The sequence below is a fragment of the Fringilla coelebs genome, assembly GCF_963513975.1.
Source record: "Fringilla coelebs genome assembly, chromosome: 2".
NCBI lineage: Eukaryota > Metazoa > Chordata > Aves > Passeriformes > Fringillidae > Fringilla > Fringilla coelebs.
This window is the reverse complement of record NC_140029.1, coordinates 83,992,167-84,019,836: the sequence shown is the minus strand read 5'-3', so window position 1 is coordinate 84,019,836 and position 27,670 is coordinate 83,992,167. Positions and strand designations below refer to the sequence as shown.

The following is a 27,670-nucleotide window of genomic DNA, read 5'->3' as shown; positions in this document are numbered from 1 at the left end:
AGACTTTTTGTTGGCCTCCAAAGGGAGGTTGTATGTAATCAAGAATAAGAAAAGACTCAAATCCAAGATTGTTAGTTTTTAATGAATCTGTCACAATGCATAGCAAGTATTCTTTCTGCCTCTTGGATTATACAGTCCCATATATTTCATAACACACAATTAAATATCTCTTCGTGTTCAGATGGATTTCTAACATAGGCTTTGTTTAAGTTGGGAAACCATATATTATTTTGCTAATGATTATTGAACCTTAATACACTGGAACAGAGAGATGTTCCAGATTTATTACAATTACTCTCACCTGAGATGTTTGAACCCCCCTAATGTCCTTGATTTTCTGCTCTTTACAATGAATTTGTGACCCATTTCCCTAAGGAAAATAATGGAAACATTTCATAGCATCTTATGACATTGTTTTACATTCTTTCAAAATGTTGGAGCAGACTAATGGTGAAAAATTTGAGAAAAAACATATGAAATGTAAACAAAGTAAGTTTCTTATCCTGTTTTGCAGCTGCACTCATTTGATAAATGTTACCATAGAAGTTTCTGCTGAAGCTTGTCAAACCCCTTTAGAGAAGTTGCAGGAGCTGAGCTCCTTGAGGATCAGGATCCTTTAAGTGTTGATGATTAGAGCAAATAAATAATGTATTGATTTGAAGAGTTTCTACTGTTGCCTGTAAATAATAACAATGAAAAACATGTCAAGTATTCGAAGAAAGCAAAGATGAAAATTTTATGCATGCTTTTTAGCTCCTCGCAAAACCAATTTTCTCTTACTGAAAGAAACATTTAGGGAGTTGCTTGGATATTCTGTAGGCTCTGAGGCAAGACCTGGGTTCAGTTTCCTGCTGTCCTTGAAAATTTTGTCCTTGTTTTCTTTCTATGCCTTACTCCCTTCCAGATTAAAAATGGGAGATACTCAACACCCTTTGGTGACTAGAAACCAGCCAAGGGAATGAGTGGTTCTCCATGTGAGGGAAGCTGTAACCTCAGGGAGAACTTGTGGAGTCCTGTGTACTTAGCCCCACGTAATGCTGAGCTGCTGGACCTGATCCAACCTTTAAACACAGTCTTTACTGGAGCACAAGGCTCATCCATTGGTTCCAGTGAAGCTAAAAGCACGTGTTTAAGTAGTTGGCTGGACTGGGGCCAGCACTCAGTCTTTTGCTGGACAGAGCCCTAAATAAACAACTGAGGATCAGAGGAGAACACATTTGCACATGCGAGTGCGATTTGGCTGTTTCTGTGGCACTGGCTTGTTGTTTTCTAAGTTGTGCTGGCAAAGGCTGCTCTACTTAAAATGCTAACAATTTCTTGCCTGTTGTGTTAAAATTGCCTGCACTCCTGCGGGATGCCTGCACAGGCTAAAACAGGATGGGTCTAAATCACTGAGGGTGCTTACTATGCCTGGCACCCACAGACACAAGACACTGAACTCTGAACCCTCCCTGCTTTGCTGTTTGTGCTTTTGCAGAGTGCTCAGAAGATTTTTGCGATCCAAGTTAGAGGCAATCATCACGTTTCATTCAAAGGCTGACTCTTCAAGCACGTTATTGCAGGGCAGAGCATTGTAAACAGAGATGTCATTTGTAATATTTACTGTCTGAACGTAAAATCTACAGTAAAATATTAGATTTCCAGCAGGAAAATTGAAAAAACAAATACAGTCATTTACTATGTCTTCTGCCAAAGCTATTATTTGAAGAAATACTGTGTGTTTTATGAGGGTTTTGTGTAAGCAACGTAAGACTGAAATCTGTGTAAATGAAGGAAAAGTAACAAAGAAAGTGCATTTGAATTTAAAAGATTTACACATATGATTACTAGTCAAGCATGAAATCTTATAAAAAATGTTTCACTTAGGAGAATGTCATGAATTAGAAATAAGAAAACAAATCAGATAATTTGTTTGTTGCTGTAAGGAGATATAATTCCTGCAGCTACTCCAGGTGAGAGCCCCATAACGATCAGCAGGTCTTTTTGCAAGGGCAATGATTTCCTTCCTTATCTTTCTGTTCTGTTGCCAAGAGCTGCAGAGCACCTTGAATGTCTTCTGAAGTCACATAGAGATTATGATAATCATCATCTTGCAGATTTAGCCTATTAAGAGTTTCATGGACCTCTGTGAGAGTGCCTATAGGATTAAGTGCAGAAAGTTTTGCAGGAAAAAACATTGAGGTGAAAATCTTCTGTATAAACCACTTGATATTTATCTGAATTCAGGCTATCCTTTTGTGTGTGCATGATAGTCTTTATGTTTAAATGTTGAATTAAGGCACACATATAATTTACTTTATTTATGTTTTTTTCCATCCTGCTCTTTAGCCTGCAGCTTCCAATGAATCAGAAGGATCTGGCCAACGTGGTGAACGCAGCAAGGAGAACTCGACTTTTGAAAACTATGTGGTAGACATGAAGACAAAGGTATTGTCCACTCTTTTTTTTGATGGAGAATGAAGTCCTTGTTTAATGGAGTTTTGCTGGAGGTGAAATGTGTAGGACATAGTGAATTCGAGCTTCTGGATTTTTTTTATTTCTGCTTAATGGCTGCATATCACATTTGAATGAGGCTTACAGCTGCAGTTTATTGTTGCATATTCCTAGCCCTGGGTATTTTTTGCTGACCTCGGCAGGATTTAATTTTTATTTTTATGTACGAATCTTGTTTACATTGGTGATGGTTCTACAGATTTGCTGATCTCAAAGTGGTTTCATTTCAGTCTATTTTTTGAAGTCCAAGTTGTTGTGCAGTGAGTAGGTTTCATTCCAGGTGTTTTCAGTCTCTTAGTGTGTGTTGTAGTTTCTTTTTGGTCTGGAGTCAGTATGGAAGAATTTGAATGTCAGAAAAGGGATGATTTTTCTATGGGCAGCCTAATGATACCTATCATAAAACTCTGCTGAATAGCATTACTTCATGGCTGTGGTAAGGGTCTATGTTTCATTTCCCTGTCTTGCTGCATGCAAGTGAAGTCATAAGTGTTTCATTATAGTATCTCCATTATTTTCATAGGTTCACAACTTGGCTGGAGCAATTCCCTTAGGCTTAGATATTATCATGTAGACTTTCAGCCTTGGCGTCATTGTGTATTTTTCCTTTTTGGGGTGAAAGAAAGTTATTAAGTTTTCATTTAAAGTAAACAAGCTGGAAACATGATGAAAAGAAAAGAGACATTAACTGAGCTGGTGTGCTTGTGTGGTACCTTGTAGAGTTAAGCAAAAGTCATTCCCAACAGTAGAAACTCGCGGATTATTCCTCTTGTCTAAAGCTTTTCCATGTGCTTTATTTCCATTTCTAGATCAATTTACCCATTCATTGCATTTTAATAATCTAAAGATCTAATTTTCTAACATGATTTTCTGAGTTTCTTCGGTTGTGGTGCTCCCAATTTCCCAATGAGAAAAACTTTTGTACCATATGGTAGCGTGGTGGTACTTGATAGTTGAAATACAAGAACATATATACTCATTGAAATTTGTCTTTATGTTTATGAAAGATTTAATTTCTCCAAAGCAAGGAATTATCAAAAGTTTGATATATGCCCTAAATACATTGTCTACACGAAGATGTGAAAATCATGCGATGTAGTTGATCTCATCTCCATTTGACAACATGATTTCTGTTACAAATGGCCAGCTGAACAATGCACCATCCTCCTACTTAGAGGCACTGCAAACCCCAGACTGTCTCTCCATCAGCAATTCTATGTACTACATTTTCATACTATTCATATACAAAGTGTACCTGAGAGGAAACTTTGAAAATTGGCAACTCCATTGCCAAACTCTAAGACATTCGGAGCTTTGAGTGGTGTTTTGTCCAGTTCTCAGTACCATGGGATAGTAGATAGCAGATGTTTCGTTTTCATTTCCAGGATCTTGTGGTTTAGTGTGTCAGTTCACTTGAAAGCGTCGTTTTGTCTGATTTCTTTTTCAAGTGAGTGTGCTTGAGTGTTAGTGGCTGTTATGACAGTGACACCCAGCTATTTAAGAGTGGCTACATGTTTGAACATATGTGCCAGAGCTTTTCAGTTGCTGATGATCAATTGGTTGTTAGATTTACTTCCCCAGGCAGAATGCTCAAGGATGATTGATTTTAAAAATTGAGAACCCCTTCTGGACGTACTGCCCTTGAGTACCATGTGATTCTATTGCAGAGAATCCCAGCCTGCATAAAGCCAGCAGAGGATTTGTAACTGAAGCACTTCTGTTTCTTTCAGAGTAAGGGATTTGTGTTAAACGAGAAAACAATTATGGATTTGTATAGGAAATAATGCATAGAAAAAGCATTAGGCATAAGTTTTAAACTAACGTTTGTTGCGGGGCTTTCAAAAGGCTAGCTTGTACAAGGACCTTCAGAGCTGTAGGAGGAGTCAAGGACCTCTGCCCCGTACTCTGTGTTGCTGAAAATTCATGTCCTACAATCCTACAAGTCATATCGTGTTCCCAGCTTGTCCTGCTGCCTTCTCATAGGACCCCAAACTGGTGAGCATGTAGCAATGAGACTGCTGGAGAGGTTGCACGGTCTCAGAAATAGCTCATTGGTTTTTCTTCTGGAGCAGTTGCTTGGCTAAAGTGGTGCAAGCTCCCACATACTACATAAACGGGTGGTAAGGTGGGACTGTATTTGGAGTAAGAAGAGAGGGAATCCCCTCCAGAACTGTGCAGCAAAACTTTTTTTCTGTGGCTGTTGAGCCTGAGGCCACCATGGCCACCTGGGTGCACAGATCTTGTGGTGAAGGAGTGGAGCTGCTTGTCCACCTGTCCCTGTGCCCATTTTATCATCTACCTTTAGGCTTTGAGACGCAAGGTCTGCTTCACTACAAAAAAGAGAATTGTCTTTTTCTTCTCATTGGAAAAATTACCAGCTGGAGAAATTGGTCAGGACTCCAACATTGATTGTGCTAAACAGCAGTGAAATTTGCCATGCACTGGTGAAGGGAATGATTTGTATTATAGCTTCTGTCTGAGACTCTCCTGGGCCTCAGGCCAGTGGCAGAGCTGCTGCTCTTAGGGCTGCTGCAGTTAGGAGGGGAAGAATTGCTAATTTGGTGATCTTTAAATTAACACCAGGACTCCTGGGCTTCTGATTCTGCCTGGGAACTACATTAAAATTCTGAGTGACTAAGGTATACAGAACGTGCTTTCTGAAATTTGTATTAACTTATCTTTCTGGATGAAGAAGGATTTATTCTGACATTTCATCTGTAATACAGCTTTTAACTACATATCCAGGATCTACAAGATTAGTAGTTTCTCTTTTTTTTTTTTTTTTTTGGTGTACCACAAAGCAGACTTAATAAAAGGAATTGTCTCATTAGATTTTACCTTATAGCATACACTTAGATCACTTGAATCCTGGTGCTAGCCTACTAAGTAACCAGTTGAGATCCACAGGAACTGGGTTCAAGTGGTATAAGTAATCTCTGGCTGTAAAGACATAATTTGCCAACTACATCAATTGCCCTCTTAGCAGACATAATCAGGTAAGTATTTATTTGTAGCTTGTGTGGATGCAATATAGAACCAGAAAAGAAGAAAGATAATATAACCTGGGAATGTAATACCATGAACAAGTACTCCATAGTACCCAATTTAAGATACATTAGGAGTAAATAAACCTTTCTCTATATTTATAAGAGCATGTGTATGTTCATGTGTTATCTGTGTAGGTGCACAGAGCTCTAAATAGTCACTGGCTAAAGTTTTAAGATGATGACATTAGTAATGCTGTGTTAAGTCTGGTTAGATGCCTCCTTTCCTTTGTCTGCTCCAAAACTTGGAGCCATAGTGGTTTTGTTTTTCATAATCTCTACTCTTTAAGTAAAAGAAAATAGACCAGATATGCTTTAAATTTGTTTTTTAGCAATCTATTTTTCTTTACAGTTTTTGCTTTGTAATATTTAAGTTTCAAATGAAATTAAGAAGTGTTTAAGAAAGTGCATAATGAAAGATTTAAAAAATCAGAATATTTTCAAATGTTTTTAGCTTTTACAGAAGCTTGCTTTTACAAATATTGAATGCAGCAGGATGTTGCAAGGTCTGGTTCTAAATATAGTGGCCTAATTAAACCCTCAGCTTTGGTTATCCAAGTGGAAGTACCTGCATACAATGAAGGCTTTAATGCCAGAAAGGAGCAGTAAATTGTAGCAGTGTAGACTTCATTAAAAGACCATTCCATTTCACCCACTTACCTCATATTATTGGTTTTTGTATGACTTAAAAACAGATACCTTGGTAAAATTAGAGGAGAAGGAAGCAGTCAGCTGGGCAGATGGTTTTCAGATGGTACTCCACAGAACCACTGGTGTCACAGTAGGAAATAGTTACTCTTCCTATATTAAAGCTTCCCAAGAGTCAGAGCTCATCACAGACATTTTTTACCATGTAAGTTGACTATGAGCAACGATAAACCATGTCTTTTCACCCCAGATGGCTGCTCCTCAATTTTTTTAGTTTTTGGGTCAAGCCTTTCTATAGTAGATTTCAGTCAGGATCATATGTACACGTAAGAAGAAGGCTGAAAGAACAGAGGAAAAAATAGAACTAAGCAGTGATATGACCTCCAGAAATTAGAGCAGAAGAAGGTGTTCTAATGAAGGGTAAAGCAGTGCTAATGATTTGAAGATCTTATTCTAGGGGAGAGAAAAGGAGTGGAAAAAGTATCTAGTTGGAGAAACAAAATTAAGCAGCTCAATTTCTTTTTGGGATCTGGGATGGGTTGTTAATGGACATGAGGGACTGTGTCTTTGAAGAAACACTAGAGACCAGAGACCCATTTGACATGAGTCATCTGTTGCCAGTCATTGTGTGTTAGAAGCTATGACCGGGAGCCCTGGCAACCAAAGTCAGCCTGTGGAAGTTTGCAGCTGGGGTCTGCATCCCCAGAAGCAAGTCTTCCTTCTGTCTTGGGCTATGGGAGATTATGGGGGTGAAAAGTAGGTGGCAGTATTTTAAGGAGCAAACTGCTCAATTATGTATTAAGCTTGAGGAGCACATGTGCAAATCCTGCTCTGTTAAATGCTCATTGTCATATTTAATGGAAGGAGGTGGCAGTAAAAAATTGGAGGAGTGCAGGAGGAAGCTTTTTGATACACTGAGGGAGCTGGGTGAGTCACGTTCATGTAAGCATCCCCGAAGGGCTGAAACCCTCTGTTTTTCAAATAAACTTTAAATAGGATTATGAGTTCACTGGGATCATCTCCCAAGAGCAGAGTCACAGGTAGAAGCACTTGGACATCATGCACTTAGAGACCAATTTCAAGATACATCTCCATATGCCAGTTTTAAGTCTGAGATGAAATTTTACAGCCAGGCCATTAGGTAAATATATGCGTGAAATACTTCATACCTTCTAGATAAGCTTGAATTAGAGGAGAACAAACTGTTGGGTGCTTTACACTCAGGTGTTAAAATATCTGCTGATTTTAGAGTTGACTGAATTTACTTTTACCCAAAAATGCTTAGAGTACAAGGGTGGTTTACGTTACACCATATGAATGGGTTAATTTCCTCTTAAGGAGATATTTAATTTGTTCTTACTTCAAGGATGTTTGGAAGTTCCCTTTTTCACGTAGTCTATTGTTTAATAAACTTGTCTGACTGTTTGGCTACTGGACTAAACCTTAGTAGGGAGAAAACCTGCAGGTCCTAGCACAGCCTGTAAATGCAAATCGGGTTTGTTTTGTGCACATGGGCTTGCTTACAGTGAGTTAAAGCCTTAGACACAGTGCTAAGTGCTCTGGAGACTTTCTCTTTAAGATGTTGTATCCACCAGGACTTTAATAGTTGGGGGAGGGTTGATTGCTCTCTGACCACATATCTGATTCACTATGGATTTTGTAACTTTGGTAGCAGTGACCTCATTTTGGAAAAATAATATGTGTCATTTACTGAGCGTCTCGCTGCTCCAACAATCACGGGAATATTAGGGTTATAACCTGAGTAATTTATGGAAGAGAGATGACTCTTAAATAATCTTTTATTTTCTTGGAAAGGCTTATTTTATTAAAAACACATTTTAGCTCTGAGTGAGAATGAGAGATCCTCAGCAAAGCACCCAGGGGAAATTGTGCTGTCCAGTGTGTTGAAAAGGTGAATTGTAATGTATGGGTGTCTAGACATTTCCTCTTGTTGCTGTCAACAGTCCAGTTGGCTGTATTTTTTTTTTCCAGTGAATAAGAGCATTGATTTTCCTCTCTCTTTGGCCAGAGCTTTCATTTTGCATATCTTTCCCCTTCTGAGTCTCTTTCTCTCTCCCTCCCTCTTTTTTCTCTCTCTCTCTTCCTCTATCTGGAAGAGAGGGAAGCCCGTAAGAGCTGACAGCAAGCTTTCTAACTCAGAATGATTCATGTAAAACACCTGAAAGGCAAGCTCTGCACCAGCATCACTGCAAGAAAGGTAGGGCTGTGGGGGCTTAAACAGTCTATAAAACTCCAAGCAGAACAGAGAGAACATGAGATAAATAGATTAAGTCTTTGAATCTGTCAATGATGTAAGAAAAGTTTGGGAGAGAATTTGAGTGTTTAAGCTCTGTTGTTAAAGGTGCTTTCTTTTAATTACAAGTTTGATGTATTTTTCATAGGTGGGGAAAAAAAAAGGTTCCCCTACAAAGCTTTGAATAATGTATGTAATGTAGGGTTTTTTTCCACGGGTGGCAAACTATAATTATATCACTGTTGTGCTGACAGATCCACGTGCATGTGTAAATATGCAAATCCTGGTTCTTTCCTCTGACTGATTATTTTCTGCTATAGCTAAAGTTCGCCTTATCCAGCTGTTATTTATATTCACTTCCCAAATCCGAATCTGACCCAGTAATTCTGAGCAATTGTAGCTGTGACGCACGAGTTCTCACACACACCTTCATGTTTCAATCATGCACTTCCAGCAATGTGTGTTTGTAGGAATCATGCTCTTAATAAAACCCCTTACAACCCAAAGCAGTTGTTTTGGCAGAGAAGTGACAGCACTGTGATAGATGGGCCCGATAGTTGTGTGTTTTGTGCTTGCTCAGAGTTAGTAGGGAAGAGGAGGGAGAGAGCGAGTGAAAGGGGGGAGGAAAAAAAAGACAGGGAAGGAGAGAGCGGGAGGGAGAGAGATTGAGAGAGAGAGAGAGAGAGAGCGAGAGAGAGGCTGAGAGAGAGACTTGGCAAGGGAAATCTTATGGGTATACTGAAACAGCAGATCAGAATTGTGAAACCAGAGCTAGGGCTGAAATGTGATGCTTTTGCTCTTTTGTGCTTGTTGTGGTTCTCATCTTCCCATTTAGAGGGCTGCATACCATTCAACAGCATATTTTGATCTCAGATTGAACAATGCAGCAATCAAGCCTGATAAGCCACCTGGAAGTTTTGCTTGAGACGATTTCTAGTGGGTTTACTGATCCCTGTGAGCATCATGACTGCCTTTAGCATTGTGGAGGAGGACTCGAGTTTCTTATGAGGGCCCCACTTGGAAAAGCCGGCTGTGCAGATTCAAGCCTCCGGTTCTGTTCATGCTATTCAAAAGCCTTTCCTCACCCTTGCTGATTTATTTTTATGATTTACATACACTCCTGTGGAGATTTACAGAATGGATTGTCTGTGCATTGTCACGACCAAGGTAGGACTGGAAACATTGCTGTTCTGTGTACATATTTCTCTGCTATTTTTCTGTTCCTGTAATTAAATAGATTGAGCATGTACTGTGTCAGGTTGCAAGATAAAGTGATGAATAAGCTTTGCTTCCACGAGCATTTTGTTATCTTTATCTGTAGATTATGCAGTTTGTTTCTATATGACTTTCTAAATGATATGATTTTTTACTTATTTTTTACTTGCAAAATGAAAAGGATTTCATATTTTATCTTAGCCTATGCTTGTGTCTATTAATAACTCTAGCAACTAGAGCACTTTCAGAATACATGGTATACTGCACATATTTTCTCAGCCTATCAGTTTATTCTGTAAACTAAAGAATAATAAAGAAAGGGGCATTATATGGGTCCTAGGATTTTAAGGAGGCCAATCAGATGTAGTTTAGATAGTCATGGTGTTTCTGATTGGAGAGATGCAAGTTTCTTGTGGCTTATTGTGGCTTTTTTTTGGGAAAAAACATAGATTACTTTGCCTCTCTAGGCCTGAAAAATAAAAATGCCTAGGTCCCAATTCAGCACTCTTACACTGATTTTAGATCTATCTGGACTGTTTCAAAACAGTCCTTCTAAATAATTTTTTCCGAACATGAATACAATTTCTTTTCCACAACAGTGGCATTAGGCTAAGGACCAGGGTTAGGGACACTTCCCAACCTAAAGATCTGGTGTAGAGATAAGCTGAATGATTCCTTGAGACATCTTCAAACTTATCAAACTAACTTAATATTAAATGTCAGGGTGATGATAAAGTAACTCCCTTTCTTCCCTTTCTGTTGCTACAGGGCAGGCAGCTCAGCGCGTGTTTGTAGCCGCCTATGCACGTGGTGGTGGTGGGGTTTGTAAGGAGCAGTTAGCAGGGGACATCCAGCTTCGGGGTTCAGCAGAGTGCTCCCTGTTCTGCCTTACTTTTGATGAATTTCATAGTTTCCACAGGACTTGCAAAATGCCTGGGGTGGCCAGAACACCTGAAGGCTGCACAAACGGTAAGGCAAAGCAGGGGTTAGCCCTGCTGTCATCACTGCTGTCATTTTTTGTGCCACAGCTGTGCAGAATGGGGACACCCATCTGTAGGATGGAGAAGGACAGGAAGATATACCCTGGGCACCCATGGGCAGCAGAGAGGGGCGGTGGGTGGCCACTTCAGAGAGCAGGGAGCGCAGTGGAGCCATGGAAACAGATGCCAGCTGTCATTCCCATCTTGCTGGTGGAGAAACCCATATGGGAAGAGAACAAGAGGTGAATGAGGCCACAGAAGGAGGATAAATTGGAGGAGGCTGTGGCCTCATTTACTTCCTGTTCTTTCCATGTCCTCCTGGCTCCCACAAGCTGTGCTGAATCTGAGACTCTATCCTCAATCAGCCCTGGAGCAGAGCAGGGGAGCTTGTGGGTACCTGTTGATGCAATACCATTGAAAAGCACTCAGCAATGGAGGTGCAGCGCTGCTGAACAAAGCTGAGATGCAGGATCATGCGAAACATCCAGTTTTTACAGATCCAAGTGTTGTTTTCCAGTTCAAAGGGTTGAAAAGAAGAGCTATGATTAGAGACAAGAGCTTCTGGGTGTCTTGTTGTGCAGTGGGGACCTGCAGTTGCATCCATTCTTTCCCTAGAGAGTTTGGGATGGAGGTGCGTAGAAATTGGATTTGGGGACAGGGGAATAAGTCAAGTTTTAAGATGGTGTAATTGGAAAAGAACATGCCCCAGTACCTTTCTTTTAAATGTCAAGAGACATCACTTATTTATTTTATGAATTGGTGCTGAAAGTTTTCCTCTGAATATTTTCCCAGGGCCTTCTGGGAAATAACAAACATGGATTCACTGCCAGCTCACTACTGCTGCTGCCTTGATCAGGGCTCCCAACTCCATCAACACACATTTTTCCTTTCAGCTTTTCTGTCTCTTGAATTCAACACTGAGTGTCTGAAATGATCTGAAAATCAAGCATGTGAGTGAGCCTCAAATATTCAACTCCAGATATTTGGCCTTTGCTGCCAATGTTGGTGTTGGAATGAGACACAATGTGAATTGTACACGGCTCTCTATTTGAAGGCATGTGGAAACAACATAGTATCATATGTAATTGAGCTGAATAATGGCAAAAGTCTAGTTTCAGAACACCTGCATACTGCAACAACTTGAAACCAAAGAAGATAGTGATTTGCTCATCTTACTTTGGGCCGTATTTAAATAGCTGGACTAGTGTTGTATTGGTCCATAATCTGATTTTACTGCCTTTATTTTCATCAGAGTAACTCTCCTTCTTTTAAAGCACCAAATTTTTTTATCTGTTTATGCCAATTTTCACTAGTATTAAAAAAGCAGACCTTTTTCAGAAAATTTATTTTTAAAAAAATCATTTTGATAAGCATGAATTCTACAGAGCAACTGTGTATTTATTTTTGACCTCAGATCTGTTAATTGCCCATATATGAATAGCCATTTGTCTGATTTTTGCAGATAATTGCCATTCTTTGTCATAAAAAGTGGATCTTGATGTCAGAGGGAGTAAATACATCAGGTTTATTCTTCAGATCTTAAGTAATAAAAAGGGAATAAAAGGTAAACTGCAACTGTTCAAAAAGTTGACATTTTTAACACTTGGTCATTAAATTTAGTCTGGAATTTTTGGTATTTTCACATTATAGAAAATGACATAGATGTTGTGGTGGAGTGAATGTGCCCTTGTACATTATGTTCAATGGATCTACAGATCCAGCTTTGAACTCTGCATGGTAAAAGATGGCATCTAATAAAATTAATTTCTGATATACCTTGCCAAATCTTAAATCCTACTGATGTTTTTTCAGCCAAAGTGTAAAGTATGTTTAAGATAGATATAAGATATTAATTTGTACAAATTCTTCCTCTTTTTATTTCTTTCGTTTTTCCATGCATTTCTGAGCACAGGACTACAGAAATGCTGAATCAGTCAAGGACAGCTTCTTATAGTTGTCCTGGTTTATTTTAATTGATCATGTTCCTAGCATAGCATCTTTCCTTTACTGTCACATAAAGCATGTTAATTGGTGGCATTATTTTATCATTAGAAAGAATTCGGTATAAATTAAAGCTTAGGTTGAGCCTTCATCCCACTGGGAACACCAGGAGTTTTTAAAAGGGAAGAACATTCCCACTGTGCCTCCCAACAGTCAAAGGCAACATGCTGTCCTCTCCAGCTCTCCTTCCATCCTGCTTTTTACAGACTCATGAATACAACAGGAGCTGCCACTAGTGAGAAAGAGCATAAATAGCTTGGTGTTCCTCACTGTAACAGGAGGTGCTCCCCCAGAACCCCCCGTTTTCTTGGCATTAGGTGGCATTGAAAATATGATTAGTTTTCACTGTGAAAAAACCCCAAAAGCTTTCTGGCACTAGTTGCTAGAAGGGAGAGCTCAGAGGTAGCAACTGTGCAGGCTTAAAACCCAGAAGGCCAGTTGCAAGGCTAGCTAAAGATCTTCTCTCAGGACAGAGATTTTAAAACTTCCTGGGCAATCTAGACTAGTGGTTTAGTATCCTTAACATCAGTAACATTCCCTGAGAACTGACAGAGGCAACCACTTATTTTGTTTGGGAGTTGTATTTTGAGGTTTGCTTAAAATCTCAGATTTTATCACCTGAATGCTTCTTTGTTTTGAGAAGATGTACACAAAGAAGAGACAGCACTTAAATAATCCAAATTTATTCAAGTTCTCAGCACTGAGCACTGGCAGTAGTAGGATTCCTGTGTCCCAGAACTGTGTCTTTCACTTTGTAAAAAAGAGAATTTGCCTTCAGAACCAGTGAGAATGTTCAGCTTGAACTTGGTTTTTGGCTACAAAAATAAATTCCTGCCATCAAAATATTGAAAATTCTGCAACTTTTACTTCTTTTTAGAGATTCTTGCTGTAATCTGGTGTAGAGTAGAGATTTACACCAGATTACTTGCTAGACAGGTCCTACATTTACTTTGGTTGTCACTGACCCCTCTGGAGCAATTGAAAATGTGATTATTCACATGTCTGGAAAACAGGGAAAAAACTGTTGGTGGTTTGGTTTGTTTTGGTTTTGGGTTTTTTTTTGTTTTGTTTTGTGTTAATAAAAGGCTTGGTTCATTCCACTATTGAAGAAGTTTGGCATTTTGTTTTAATTTTTGTAGCTTTTTTACAAATTCTGCATGAGTCTAGTTTGAAAAATTATCAATATCCTTTCATGGCTGCCCATCCAGCACCTTTTCTAAGAATTTAATTCACACATTTAAAACAATGAAATAAATACAGAAGGTAACCCCCCCCTATTTTGTATTGGTGCTGGGAAGAAAAGCAGTAAGCTTGTTTATGTTGTTAACCCATTCTAAAGTTGCATGTGTACAATTTTGAATGACAAGGTTGCCAGGAGCCAGCAACATCTGTCTATCCTATTTTCTTCTGCTCATCCAGCAGAATAAAATATATATATGGAATAGGGGACACCACTGTGTGCACTTTAGGCAAAATTCTGAACAGATGTGTGATCAGAACTCACAATATGCATGATGGTCATGGAAAATAAGAAATTACAGTGGTCAGTGACAGGACAAATATCTGGCTTATACCCTGGGTGTGCTAGGGCTTTTCTGTAGGTCTCTCCCACTCCACACACTCATCACCCCACTTTGTAGCATGAAGTTAAGAGTAAAGCAGAGAAGAGCTATAAAATTTGTCCAGCTAGTTCACTTCAAGACTACATTAAGTATATCATTATAAATCCCTGTTGATAGTATGCTGTGTTTGGGAACTGTAGGAGCAGGTCCCGTATCCCAGTAGGATACTGTGGATTTTCCAAGTGAGAAGGAAAACATCATTCAACGTTTAGCCTACAAAACTAGCTCTCAAAACCAACTCAGTTATCTGGAGGTGTTTTTAGAACATGGCTGAAGAATGGAAAAATGTGGATATGGCACCACTGAGGTGACCTCGCTGTTCCAGCCTCTCTAATTTAGAGTGGGAGCAGAAGCAGTTCTAAGATGCTCTGAGAAGGGCAGAATGGTCCATGAGATCAGGTTGTCTGCTGGAGGTGAGGAGCAGGTCCACACACTGTGTGCCAGCTGCTGGTCCCACTTTGCAGATGAATCCACTAGAAGGTCCAGTTTATTTATTGATTATTTGGGCCTGATACTAATGCAAATAGCTAATAGTTAGAATTTAATTTATGCTGAGGTTACTGTGTCATAGGCCTGTTGTCCCATCCCTTCTCCCCTGTTTGATTATGTTAATCTGAAAAGTACTCAATATAGAGATTTAAAAAGGCATATACTTAAACAATGAGGTTCAGTTTGTTTTGTGGGACTTCCTGAAAGATAAGCTGTATGTGTCTGAGAGGCTATAAATCAGTCCCAAAATTAGGAAGTCATAAAGCTCAATCTAGATACTGAGGTTAACCAGTGCCTCAGGTGTTATAAACCAGTATAATCTTACCAAAACTAACAAAGCTGTAGAGAGCAATACGGCATGAGGATTTGATTTAAATTTAGCTGGATATGAAACAAACAAAAAACCCCCACGTTTTTGTGCCTGCAAATTGTTAATAGATCTGGGCAACATTTGTTGTTTTTTCTTTCCAAGACTCCAGGCTTTGAATCATTGCAGTTTGGAGTCATAAACTGAGTAGCTAAGTTTTTTTTGTGCTGAATTTCCTGCCTATAACAAACTGAAGACAAAGGAAACATAATGATTTCCCCCCCAGAGATTCGCATTTAGCAAAGAATAAAAATCTTTTTCTACAGTCATTATTAGGTGCTGATGAGCACTTCAGACTGTGGTGTTTTCCTGCCAGACCCTAAAAGTGTAATAGTGCTGAATCCATAAAATTTACATGTAATTTAGTAAAGTCTATTCTAAAGTGGTACTTGAGGACAGCTTTGATGACTATGGGTTGGCTGCTGGCTAAACTACACAGGCTTAGAAGAGTAGGAAGATCCGTTTCATTGATTACCATTTATCTTAGCTGGAGAATATGCTCAGGGATGTTTGACAGATGGGGAGTGTATCTGAGCATTTATTTCAAATCTTTATTTACCAATGTTAAATTTTGAAACAATTATTGTGAGCCTCTAGCATTTGGATTTCAGACATTATGAATGTAAACTGATGAGACACATGTTGTGTTTTCTAGAAAAATAAAATCATTTGGGGAGGGGGGAATTTCAAGAAAATTACACAGAACAAGCCAATGTGCACTGCATATGTAATGTCTGGTAATTATATCTTGTCAAAAGCTCAACTTTTTCCTCCTTTATTCTTTAGAAATGTGATAATAGTCCCTTTTCCCTTGTAGTTAATTATAAATTTCAGGAAGAATTAAGTCTGTTAAATTTCTTCTTCCCTTCTTCCCCCTCCCTTGGTCTCTATGGCAGCAGCAGGAATGGAAGGGAATTACTTTGATCTCCATTTCTGGGTGACACTTCATTTCTTCTGAGCACTGACCTTGTTTAGTGCAACTGAAATTTTCAATAGATTTCATTAGATTATAATTTGGTGATTTTAGAGAGATGTCTTTATTGAGACTGGTTATGAGCTATGAAAGGAGAAGGGTGATTTTTTTCATAAATCTATGAAGAGCTCTATAAACTGAGAGCAGAAAATGTTCAATTAACAGCTAAGGCAGATATGGCTGGGGCTCGATACTGCACAGCAGTGGAGAGCTGCAGAGGTGAGGCAAAGGGGAAGAAGACACTGGGCAAGAAAAAGGAAACGAGAGCTTGATGCTGTCTCAATAATAGTGCTGCTTAATGATAGCAGAGCTATACATCCTTAGCAGGTCCTTTTTCTAAAATTTGGAGGACCTGGGTGAAGGTGGGAAGATAATTTCCCAGTGCCAAGGTGAGCTGTATTTTTATGCATTTCACATAGCTGGAAAAACAGAAAAGATCTGTCTTGTGGCTCTTATTCTCAGCATAAACATGTATTTCTTTTCTGTGTTAATCTGTTTGATACTGCTGTGCAAATTTCTTTCTGTGTCCATTCACCTGATGCAAGACTTCTGGAAAATGAGAAGATATGTGCAGTCAAGGAGAACGGAATGGTTATTTATGAGTGAATCATTAGGCCAGGAGTATGGTCTGGTATGTTATTATATTTTGCTCAGTCTAAGACCTCTAGTTGAGGTCTACAATTTTCATGACTCCAGAGCATCAGAGAAGATAATTTGGAAGGATGTGTAGGAGTAGCTGAGAATCTTCCACTGGGATTGACTTCAGCCAATGCTTTTGTTACTAGAGAACTCACTCAAGGACTTGTATACAATTTCTTGTATTTGTATTCCTGGCCATTTCAGTGGATACAAATGGAATATGACCTGTGACTTCTTTTGACTTCCATCAGCAAGATCTTCTCTGAGAATGACTATTAAGTGAGATCTTAGAGAGTCCTGCAGTTCAACAAGTCTCGAACCTTAAAATTCCTAAATATCCTCTCTGGAATTTGTTCCATCTTCCTGCTGAGCTAAGATCTGCCTCTGAATGTGTCTCCAGACAGAATCATGTTAATATTTGGCCATCCGAATTTGACATAGAAATTTTATGTATATAAAAATCTCTCCCTGCCTATGAGAAAGTGGCAGTAAGATATACCTACTTGCTTCTGAAGTTGCTCAAGACAAAAGAGAAGTTCTTCCTTGAAATCTTCCCCAGAGCTTGCTGAGATGCAGTTGCATCTCTGTCACCTGAAACGTCTCTTGTGCAGTGCTACAACGCTCTCACCTTCTAGTTCAATATTCAGTGTGCACTTATTTCCCTCTGCAGTATTGCTGTGGGCACTGATGCGCTACCACTCTGCATTGTGGTAATGCATTTCCAAATACATTATACTGATGTTCCTAAATAGTGCTGGTAGCACTCAGTTATTTTAACACCTGGCTGAGAAAAGCATATAAGAAAGAAGCTTGCTTAAGGGTTGCTTGGTAGGAGGCAGGTGTTGTGCATGGACTCTGAAGGGCTTGCAGCCTTGTTTTTTGTTTCCTGAGATTGGTTCCTTTCTGTCTGCTGGTTACCCCTGGGGTCTGCATTTCTGGAGGTTTGATAAACCTATAGGTTTGGGAATTACTTGTGTCAGGGACTCCAGAGAAGAAACTGCACTGTCTCTAGCTGAATGTGGGGGTAGCATCTCTATCTGACTTTGGTCATCGCTTCATTGCTTCCTGACTGTATCATTGCTATGCAATTTATCAAGTGTTTGAAGTGTCAACCCAGAAAAAAAGCTGTGAATGATGCTGAATTCAGCAGTGAGAATGAAATTATTCTTTTGTGTACCAAAGTCTCTTTATATAAAAATTATATGAGCTGAAGATCTTATTGTGTATTTTGAAGGCTTTGATTTCAGTAAGCTGTGATAAAGTCCCTGCTTGGATGGCTGTGTCTGTCACTGTTGGAACTGTCTCAAGGGTGAAGCTCAATGCAGAAGGCTGAGTATCCTCAAAGAAAGGGAGTAAAGCAAGACTCTGGAAATCATTTATGAGCTATAGAGAAACAGCCCCTTTCTTTCCATTTAAGATGGAGAAAAACTTTTATTGGAACATATTCTCCCAAACAGCAGGGCAAGGTATATTTGCTTACGACTGTTGGCAAACATGAAAAACAAACTTGAGGTGCTCCTGTCCTCCCTTGAAGGCTTTCTGAAGGAAGATGGTTTTAAACTATAGATTCTCATCACTTTTGAGATTTTTACCTTTTCAGCGTAGCGGTGGGCCAAGGTCTGTAGTTTTTTGCTTACCAAACTCCTAAGCTGAGGAAAATGTTAGCAGTAATAATCAAATTGAATTAATTCCTTCTACAGCCTGTAAATATTTGCCAATGTATTTATTCCTATGCTTATTTGTATTGCCTACGCCTACAGAATACTTTATGTAGTGTTGACTTCTTGCTATTTTTTTTTAAATTGGCTTCTCTAGATGTTGGAGATCTTGGCTATTATAAAATCCTGAGCATTTAGGAAGAAAAGTGTGACCAGCAGCTGATATATAACCTTATAACTAAGACTTGTTTCAACTAGGTGAGGGCCTAAGATATGAAAGGTGTGAAATGCATTGGTTTTTACACAAAAAAAAGAAGTGATCATTCAAAAAAAAAAAAAACAAACTGTAATTTTCAAAAATAATTGAACTCCAAATCCCCAAAAAGCTGTACAAGAAAAGTGTTCAGTCCTTGCCCTTGAATTACATGCATTTCTCAGACAGTACCAGTGCAGTGTCATGTAGCCAGCACAGTAATTCAAATATCCAGCTGTGAAAGGCCAAACACTGCAGGTCACCCTACATCCCAGAAGAACAACCAGCACAGCTCTTGCCCTGAAAAATTGGGAACTCTGTAGAACTACTGCCTCTGAGCAATTTCCAGTTACTGCTGTCTCTTTGACCTTTCAATATGCACAAGTGCCAGGGGGTTCTAGGCCTTGGGACAATTAAGGTATGAATCTCAAAGACAAGAGTATTTGAAGAAAATAAGCCCCTCCTGCTATGAGATTTGGAGCTTTTATTTTGCAAAAGTGTCCTTTTAAAAATGTGAGGAGCCTTTGTGAGGAGTCTCCTGACAAAGTTGTACATAGTTTCCTCTGTAAAATCAGGCTTTTCAATCAGAAGAATGTTTTCAGTCCAAAGTACATTTTTAATTGCCTTGCCTTTAACTTGCCTTGGAATAAAGAATGAAAGTGTACAATTGTTAAAGTAAAAAATAATTACTAGTGTTTCATGCTGTATTTTTAATCAGAATTCATATATAGTTTTATTATTTTGATAGGATTACACTGTTTGCTGTTGCATTCATCCCTTCCTTACAAGAGATAACACACACCTGCAGGATTCTGGTGCCATGATAGCAGTGACTTTTTCAAATCCTTTTGACCGGACTTTCTAAACTTTCATCTAAAAATACAATTATTTTTGCTTGCTAGCTGTTTTTCTCAATATTTCTTGAAGTTGTCTAATTGAAAATGTTAAAGATAGCCAGTTTTAAGTTTTGAAGAATACAAAGTTTAATCTGATCTCCACTATTTTTTTTTCAACTTGTAAAAGTAATACTGCACTGCTTTACAAATGTTAACTTTTTGGAGATAAAGAACAAAGCACTATGGGTTTTAAAATTAGACTAAAAATTGAAAAATGTGGGAAATCTAATCATTAGTGTTTGCAGAGATTTCGAGGTTTCTCTCCTTTACTCTCAGCATGGGGAAAAGAAAGGTGCAATGTAGCTTGTGATATATCAGGTGTAAATGAAAATAAAAAGAAGAAAGCTTTTTTTTCTCATACTACTTCCAGCTTCACAGAAATACCTAGGTACAAGAGTCCTCCAATTCAGGGAGCTAAAGAATAGTTTGACTCTTATGTGAAATGCTGAGAGTAATGGTGGCAGACACCAGAATTTATTCTGAACTTTTCTTCAGGGACTCTGACCCAATCTGCTGTGCAATTCATTCCGATGGGCTCCAAACCTTGCCTGAAATGTAATTGAATCACAGCAAATGCAAGGGAAATTACAAGAAGATCAGCCTGAAGGCCTGATGGTTGCATCTTGCACTGCCATGTGGAATGTTAGACTTTAAATTAACCCCTCGCTCTTTTTGTTCTGCAAAGTTTCAGGGAACTGCAGGAGTCTTGAGTATTTGCTCATGTACTCCAGGGACCAACCTGGGGAGCAAGCAGAGCATTCTGCTCAGAAAAGAAACATGCCCTAAAAATTTGGGGCGTACTTACTCTTCCTAGAAAAAAGCCCTGATGGGTGTTTCAGGCTGCATCTATCACTGGTTCAAAGAGGACATCATGGAAAAAATGCAGCCTGTCATGAAATGGGGGAAAAAAAGCCAATCTCTACCTGGTGACTTATGCTCCGCCGTTCTCTGAATGCTCCACTGTGGAGGGAAGGCAGATGGCACACACTCGGGGTTGAGGGTGGATGCATTTCCATCCACATAACCCAGAACTTCAATGCAAAATTAATAGACAACTCATGAGGCCTTTTTGGTCCTGCAAACTGCAGATTATTCTTCCTACATGACAGTGGAAAATGACTTTGTGAGGTGTGATGACTACGAGCAGACTCCTAGATGCTCCCTATGGAATCGAGCCCGTTGCGCCTAGTGATTGCAGCACATACTGTGTTGTGTATAATGCCCTTTTCACTTATTTGCAGCAGAGCCATGGCAGATGCCCATCTCACAAATGCTCAGTCGAAACACCTGCCTGGATACCCATTCAGCACTCTACCGTAAGTTTGAGCCTTTTAATACAAAGATTTGAGGGACTGAACGGTAAGTCTCTGTGCTTGGAGCAGCCCTGGGCAGGTAAAATTTCCATAATTAATGCATTTGAGAAAGAACAGTAACGAGTCTTAAGTGCAGAGCAAGTTCCTTGGGAAGCCTAAACTGTTGATATGTGTTGGGTTGTGGCTTAGCAGTACTTCTCCAGAAGTTCAGACTCTTCAGGAATTTAATGCATTCAGCTTGGAGCTGTGGGGATCAGTGACAAGTGTGGTATAGGGTGATGATGGAGTCCAGCTTGAGGAGTGCAGAATTACTGTTGATTTCTGTAACTGGGCCCCAGCTGAGTGTGTGACTGGGAGCCATCCAGATCCAGGTGGTGATGCAGGGAAGGGGAGATGCATCTTTCCTTTTCCACATTCTTATGGAAGAAAGACTGATGATTTCAAGTGCTTTATAGACTATTAAGTAGAAATTTGCCCAGCATAGGTAACAACAGCTTTTGGGATGATGGATAATGAGTAAAACTTGGTCTGCTGAGTTTATAGGAAATTTCTGCTGTAAATGCTTTCCTCCTCCTGCAAATTAGATGAGTTCAGTGAGATTTGCTTTTAACTATCAAAGACAGAGTAATATTTGAGAAGGAGAAAACCTAACTGCGGTCAAGTTGACACTGCTTTGATTTATATCTTGTCTGAGCATGCATCGTAGATAGAGCCAAATCTTTGGGTGTTGGAAGTTAGAGGGCTGACTAATAGAGCTATGATGATTTATTGCACCTAAGGAATTGGCAAGATTTCACTGACATTTCCGTTGGCTCTGGACCACAGCACGATGTTGGTCCACAGCTATCAACTTGTCATCTTTTATGAGTAGATGAATGAGAAACAAATTCAAGTTGTCACTCTCTCTCAGTCTCTCACTAATCCTGCAAGTGATTGTAAGCTCTGGGGTTTTGATTGTGTTTATATTATGTAAAAATTGTTTATATTATTATTTATCTGTATGATGACATCCACTTAAAAATATCGATTGAACAGTTGAGCTACCCAGTCTTTTACCAGGTGAGGATCTAGGCCAGTAACTAATTAACTCATTCTAATTATTAGTTTCCATTTTCAAAGACTTTGGACTGACTTTGTGGTGTTGTTTATGTTGTTTTGTGTTTATATTAAGAGGGTTGCTGCATAAGCACAAGAATGGTAGTGTGAGGCTTTAAGAACTGGAACTGTGATGGACTTCTGTAGTAAATCAAGAGCTGTTGCACTCAATGCAACATCATGACCTGGCTTTTTACATAGTAGCTTTAAATGCCTTGGGCATTTTTTAGGATACTTATGTCTTAAACCATAAAAAATAAGTGTTTGAATATTCTTTGCTTGTCTCTTTTTAGATATGTGTGCATGCATACAGTGTCACAAAAAATTGTAAGCTGAGGATTGAACTTTGTTGTTTTTCTAAGCATAAGAAATTGTCTAAAATCAGAATAACTTCCAGTGTTATTTTTTTTTTAAACTGTTAGAGTGAAAACTGGTTCTGCGACTAATACTCGTTAATATCTTAATCAATAACATAGTGGGATTGAGTGTACCCCCAGCAAATTTGCAGATGACACCAAGCTGAATGGTGCAGGTGTTATGCTGGAGGGAGGAGATGAGAGGGACTGTCACAGGCTGGAGATGTGCACCAATGTGAACTTCATTAAGTTTAACAAGGCCAAGTGCAAGGTGCTGCACTTGAGTCAAGATAATCAGCAGTGTCAGCACATACTGTGAGATGTGAGATAAATGAATTGAGAGAAACCCTGAGAAGGAGGAATTGGGGGTACTGGTGGATAAAAACGTGGACATGAACTGGCAATGTGCACTCCCAGCCCAGAATGCCAGTTGTATCCTGGGCTGCATCCAAAGCAGCGTGGCCTGCAGGGTGAGGGAGGGGATTCTGCCCCTCAGCTCTGCTGTGATGAGACCCCACCTGGAGTGCTGTGTCCAGGTCTGGGGTCCCAGCATAGGAAGGATGTGTACCTGTTAGAGAGGGTCTAGAGGAGGCCAAGGAAATGGTCAGAAGGCTGGAGCACCTCTTCAGCAAAGACAAGGTCTGTTCACCCTGGAGAAGAGAGGCCTTATCGTGGCCTTTCCCCATTTAAAGGAGCCTTATAAGGAAGACAGGGACAAAATTTCTAATAGGATCTTTAATGACAGGATAAGGGCTCATACTTTTAAGCTGAAAGAGGGTAGAGTTAGACTGGACATAAAAAAAGGAATTCTTTACTATGAGGTTGGTGAGACACTGAAACAGGTTGCCCAGAGAAGCTGTGGGTGCTTCATGCCTGGAAGTGCTCAAGATTAGGCTGGACTTTGGGCAACCTGCTCTAGTGAATGGCATTCCTGCCCATGGGTGGGACTAGAATGTCTTTTAAGGTCTTTTCTAACCCAGACAATTCTGAGTGTATGAAAAAAAGCCCCCAACTTTCTATTAGAATATATTTCAATCATTCACTTGGTTGCTATTTTTTTGATTCCAGAATACAACATGTGGTCCTTGAGGTAATTGCCTACTTGAAGCTTGTTATAATTTTTATTTTTTCTTGATTATAGAAGCTGAATAGAGTGAAGGCAAATAAGTTGTAATTCCCAAGTACCTTCTGCTTCTTTTTTATCAAACAATATTCTACTCAGCCAAACAGATAAACTGTCTGTCTTATCTGTATCACATATTTATAGGCACATTTTACTATACTTGACTAGACTTATTTTCCTGGGAGACTAATGCAGACAGTTGGAGAAAATTAAATCAGACAGAAATTAACTTCTAGTGGTCGATATTTTTCCCTATCTTTTTTCAACAGTGTTTTTTAGCTGACTTGCCTTGATCACAGAAATATATCTGTGAAACATCAGCATTTTGATAGCAAGCTGATTAATGAAATGAAAATTTCTAGTGACACATCAAAGCATATTGCCTCCTATAAAAGTCTTGTAGGGGAAAAAAAAAGCAGACACCTGGCCAGTTGTGACAACTCTGTTAGATGAGGACAGCATATGTTTGGATGTCTCTCAACAGTGGTGGAGGGAACAGTGTTGAACAACGAAGGAAAAACAAACTGCTAGAAAAGGTATCCTCTTTCATCAATTGTGCTGTCTGTGTCACTGAGGATGGCATGTGTCTGTGGTCTCCTTTTACAGTATTTTTTATAAAAAGCACTGTGTCCTCTCTTGGGAGGGCCTTTTGCATCTAATGCAAGAACCAGGAGATCTGGCAGCATTGCTGTTATATAACGGTTTGAATTTTGCCATCCCTAATTTACCATCCTCTTTGAATTTGTTGATGGTTCTTGCAGTTAAGATTCTCAATTCTGTTTGGCAACTCACCATCTGCAAAAGAGGCCATAAGTGCATACTGACTTTCTGTGCTTTCACAATGTCCTTAATTAGATTCATTTTGAGTAGAGTTTTAATCAAGGGAATTACCTAAGGGTGGCTTTGTCTGCACTTGCACTTTTAGTCATGTCTTCCAAAGGATTGTAGTGTTTGATTATAAAATACTGCAAAAAGAGTTCACTGTACTGCTCTGTATCAAACTACACTTCCCTATTGCTGTGGCTGCTCACTAGCTAGATCCATTATGTAAAGATAATGAAGTGTCAGAAGCTGCACCTGTGTTGCAAAAACATTTGGGGCTGTGTTTCCTTCTAGCCCACTTGACAGCTTTTCTTAAGCTTGGCATTCAGCACAAGCATTCACCTTAGATCACCCTGCAGCATATATAGGATCCCTCTGCATATCCCTGCTGCATTCTCAGCAGAGCTCTTTGGCCCTCTGCTCTAGCCCATGGAAAAAATCCCTTTTGGGCATCATTTGTCATGGAGAAGCAGCAGGAAGAAGCAGTAAAGGGGTGTGAACACAAAAGAGAAAGGATCTGGCACATGCCTTAAGCAAAGCCTCATTCAGCATCAGCTGCCCCCTCAATGTGAAGAGGGGGACAGTGACTTTTAGGGAAGGTGAACCTAAAGAAGGTCCTTGCAGGGTAAATGCTGCCATGGCTTGTGGACTGCAGATTTACATAGGTGCCAGGCTGCTCTGCTGCTGAACCCTCAGCTGAACTTTTTGGACTCTGCAGCTGAACTTTCTGCCCCTTGATTTGCCTATATCCATAGGCAAATAGGAGAGCAAGTATCACTCATCTTTGAACTTGCATATGTTCTTGTTTTATTTACATGGGATAGATATGTATGCAGAGGATATGATTACTCCTATTTTTTTCTTTTCCTGGTTTATTGGGAACACGGGAGGAACAAGAATGCACTAATGCCTTGCACAATTCTGAATTTAGCCTGCCTGATTGGAGAGTTAACCCATGAATATTCCTGGTTTAAACAAATCAAGGCTTTTGTATTGAGATTCACTTCACTGGAGTTGTTTTAAAGAAATTTGTACTTTTGGAAGATGACTTGGAAGATGCAAGTTAGTTTTGGTGATTGTGATCTATGTAAAGAATGTTCTGACATGATATGGAACCAAGCAGAAACATATTGAAACTTGCACATTCTGAATTGATCTAGGGCTATGAGCCTAGAAGAATTGTTTCTGAAACCAGTCTTGCTTTTGTTAAACACTAAACAAATAGAAGTCTCTGTTTGGCAGGAGTCAGCTCTCTCCTGGGACTAGCATTGTGCCTCCTAATGATGTCCCATCCTCTCCTGTGTAGATGTGCTCTATAAAATAAACAGATTGCTCTGCACTCCAAGAAATGCATTTTGCAGGGACTCTCTAAGCTTTAAGTCTTTTTCTATTAAACCCCTGTTGGCTAATAAATTTCACTCACAATCCAGGTGGTGGTGAATGCTTTTAGTGGATAAACTGAAATATTTGAGAACAGAGCTATTAATACAGTGCTTCTGTCTTTCACCTCAGTATTTGATGGCAATGGAAAATTTTGAGTGCTAAAACCCAGCTTTATTTTTAAATGAGGTATTAAAGTAATGCCATGCATATTAATGCTAGGTCTCTATATTCCTGCAGATCTTCTTCATTCCTAAGTCTCCTGTACCTCTCCTTACCCAGTGCTCAATGCAGTTTATTGTCCAGTTCTGTAAAAGGCATGGTTAAAAAAGTCTGTCTGTACCCTGCAATGCTGAGTCTGTTGCCAACTGCCAGCTATGAAGATGCTTTTTAAAATAGCCATTAAATCCCCTTTTCCCTTGGATAGCTCTCTGAATCTTCCTTCTTGTTTTCACCACCCCTCCCCAGCCTTCCCTGGGGAAAAACATGCTGTTCCTATTGTTGTTGGCAGTAGTTGGAGGTGCTGAAGATTCTCTCCTGTAATCTGATTTACGGATTCAGTGGGGAAAATTAGGCTTACTAGGCTAAGGTAGTGTTGGATTAGCAGCAAACCACAGCACATCCCAGCAGGGTAGCAAATGCTTCATGCTTGGGTAGATAGAGGCATAGGCTAGCAGAGTATCTGTAAACAGGAGGGATTAGGCTTAGGAGCAAATTTGGAGAGATCAGGAAAACAAAGTAATTTACTCCACTATTTTATCAAATAGAAGGGAAGAAGTGGGATAGAAGATTTCTTAAAATGGCAATAACCCACTGATAAAGAAATATGTATACCTAATTTATAACATATATGGTCCTTCATCCCATTGCAGTTCCCAGTGAAACTAGGGAAGGGTTTCAAAACTGCAAAACTAGCTCAGAAACCCTGAAGATAAGTTGATAATACATGTAAAATTTTTTATGATAAACATTAAGCTGCTCAAAACCATTATCTGCAGACTGACCCACAGAGCTGCTTGACATCATCATCAGGAAACATTTTGCATGAGTTATTTACAATGAGTAATCTCATTAAGCACACATTATGTATAGGATATTTGCTGTCTTTATTGCTTTCTTTGTTTTATGGAAAGCACCAGGATGCTTCTGCAGCAGTCCCAGTCACAGAAGTGTAGCAGTGCATAATTTAGAGCAAAATATTTCTAACTTGGTTATAGAAATTTTGTTTAAGCTGAAACCTAGTATTGATCTTTATGAGAGCAATTACTTAAAGGTGCTTTTATGGAAAAGCAAATATAGATTTAACTACTTAAAATCATTGCAGCTTATGAGGTTTATGAGCAAAAAAATTTAAACAACACTTAATTTTCTTCTGGATGCTATTTTAAAATTCTGTTTTAAGTGCTCATTTAGCCAGGTAACATATTGATAGTGTTACTAAAGTTTAAAACCAATGTGCACATCCAATTTCTACAGTATTTATTATTTATTATTCCCAGAGGAAAAGCACTGTTTGAGTACAGGTTTTTGTGATAGGCTATACTTAGCTTGGGGGTTATATACCAGAGATATTGCTGCTCAAAAGGCACACTCTCCTGACATGGGAAATTCCATGCTACGGTCAAACATGAATGAGTCAAACATTCTGGGTTTATGGCAATATACACAAAACCCAAGCTAGCTCTGCTTTTTATTTACAACCTGCAATAACCAGAAAATGTGGCTATTATGACTGCTTAGATGTGCTTGTAGTCCCCAGTAAAGTCAGCAAATTTGTTTTCATTATTTTTCTCTTAGATGCGCTGCAGTATTACATGAAGCAGTGATCTAATATATTTTTTTTATAGCAAACCAAAGAAGTTGAGAATATAACTTAAAAAAGTGTATGTGTATGTAGCCAACAGGTGAAGGGGAGCTCAACTGGAAGAGTAGGACTCTTCCTTAGAGGTCAGTAACTCCTGTCATGGTATCTAACTATATGTTAGCAAGCAGCCTCACTTTGCCTCAAGCTGTACTAAAAATCTATAGGTGAAACTTGCGGGAGAAGCAGTT

The 27,670-nt window shown here is 39.3% G+C and overlaps 1 protein-coding gene across 1 annotated transcript in view; it reads left to right on the top strand.

Annotated features, from left to right (window-relative positions):
• DLG2 (discs large MAGUK scaffold protein 2) overlaps positions 1–27,670 on the top strand; it is a gene marked incomplete at its 5' end in the record, with an annotated part of 981,693 nt that overhangs the window by 146,614 nt on the left and 807,409 nt on the right. The window contains 2 exons of the mRNA XM_084227140.1: positions 2,329–2,427; positions 20,771–20,845. Of these exons, the coding sequence (XP_084083266.1) occupies positions 2,329–2,427; positions 20,771–20,845 (174 nt within the window). The remainder of the gene's footprint in view (positions 1–2,328; positions 2,428–20,770; positions 20,846–27,670) is intronic.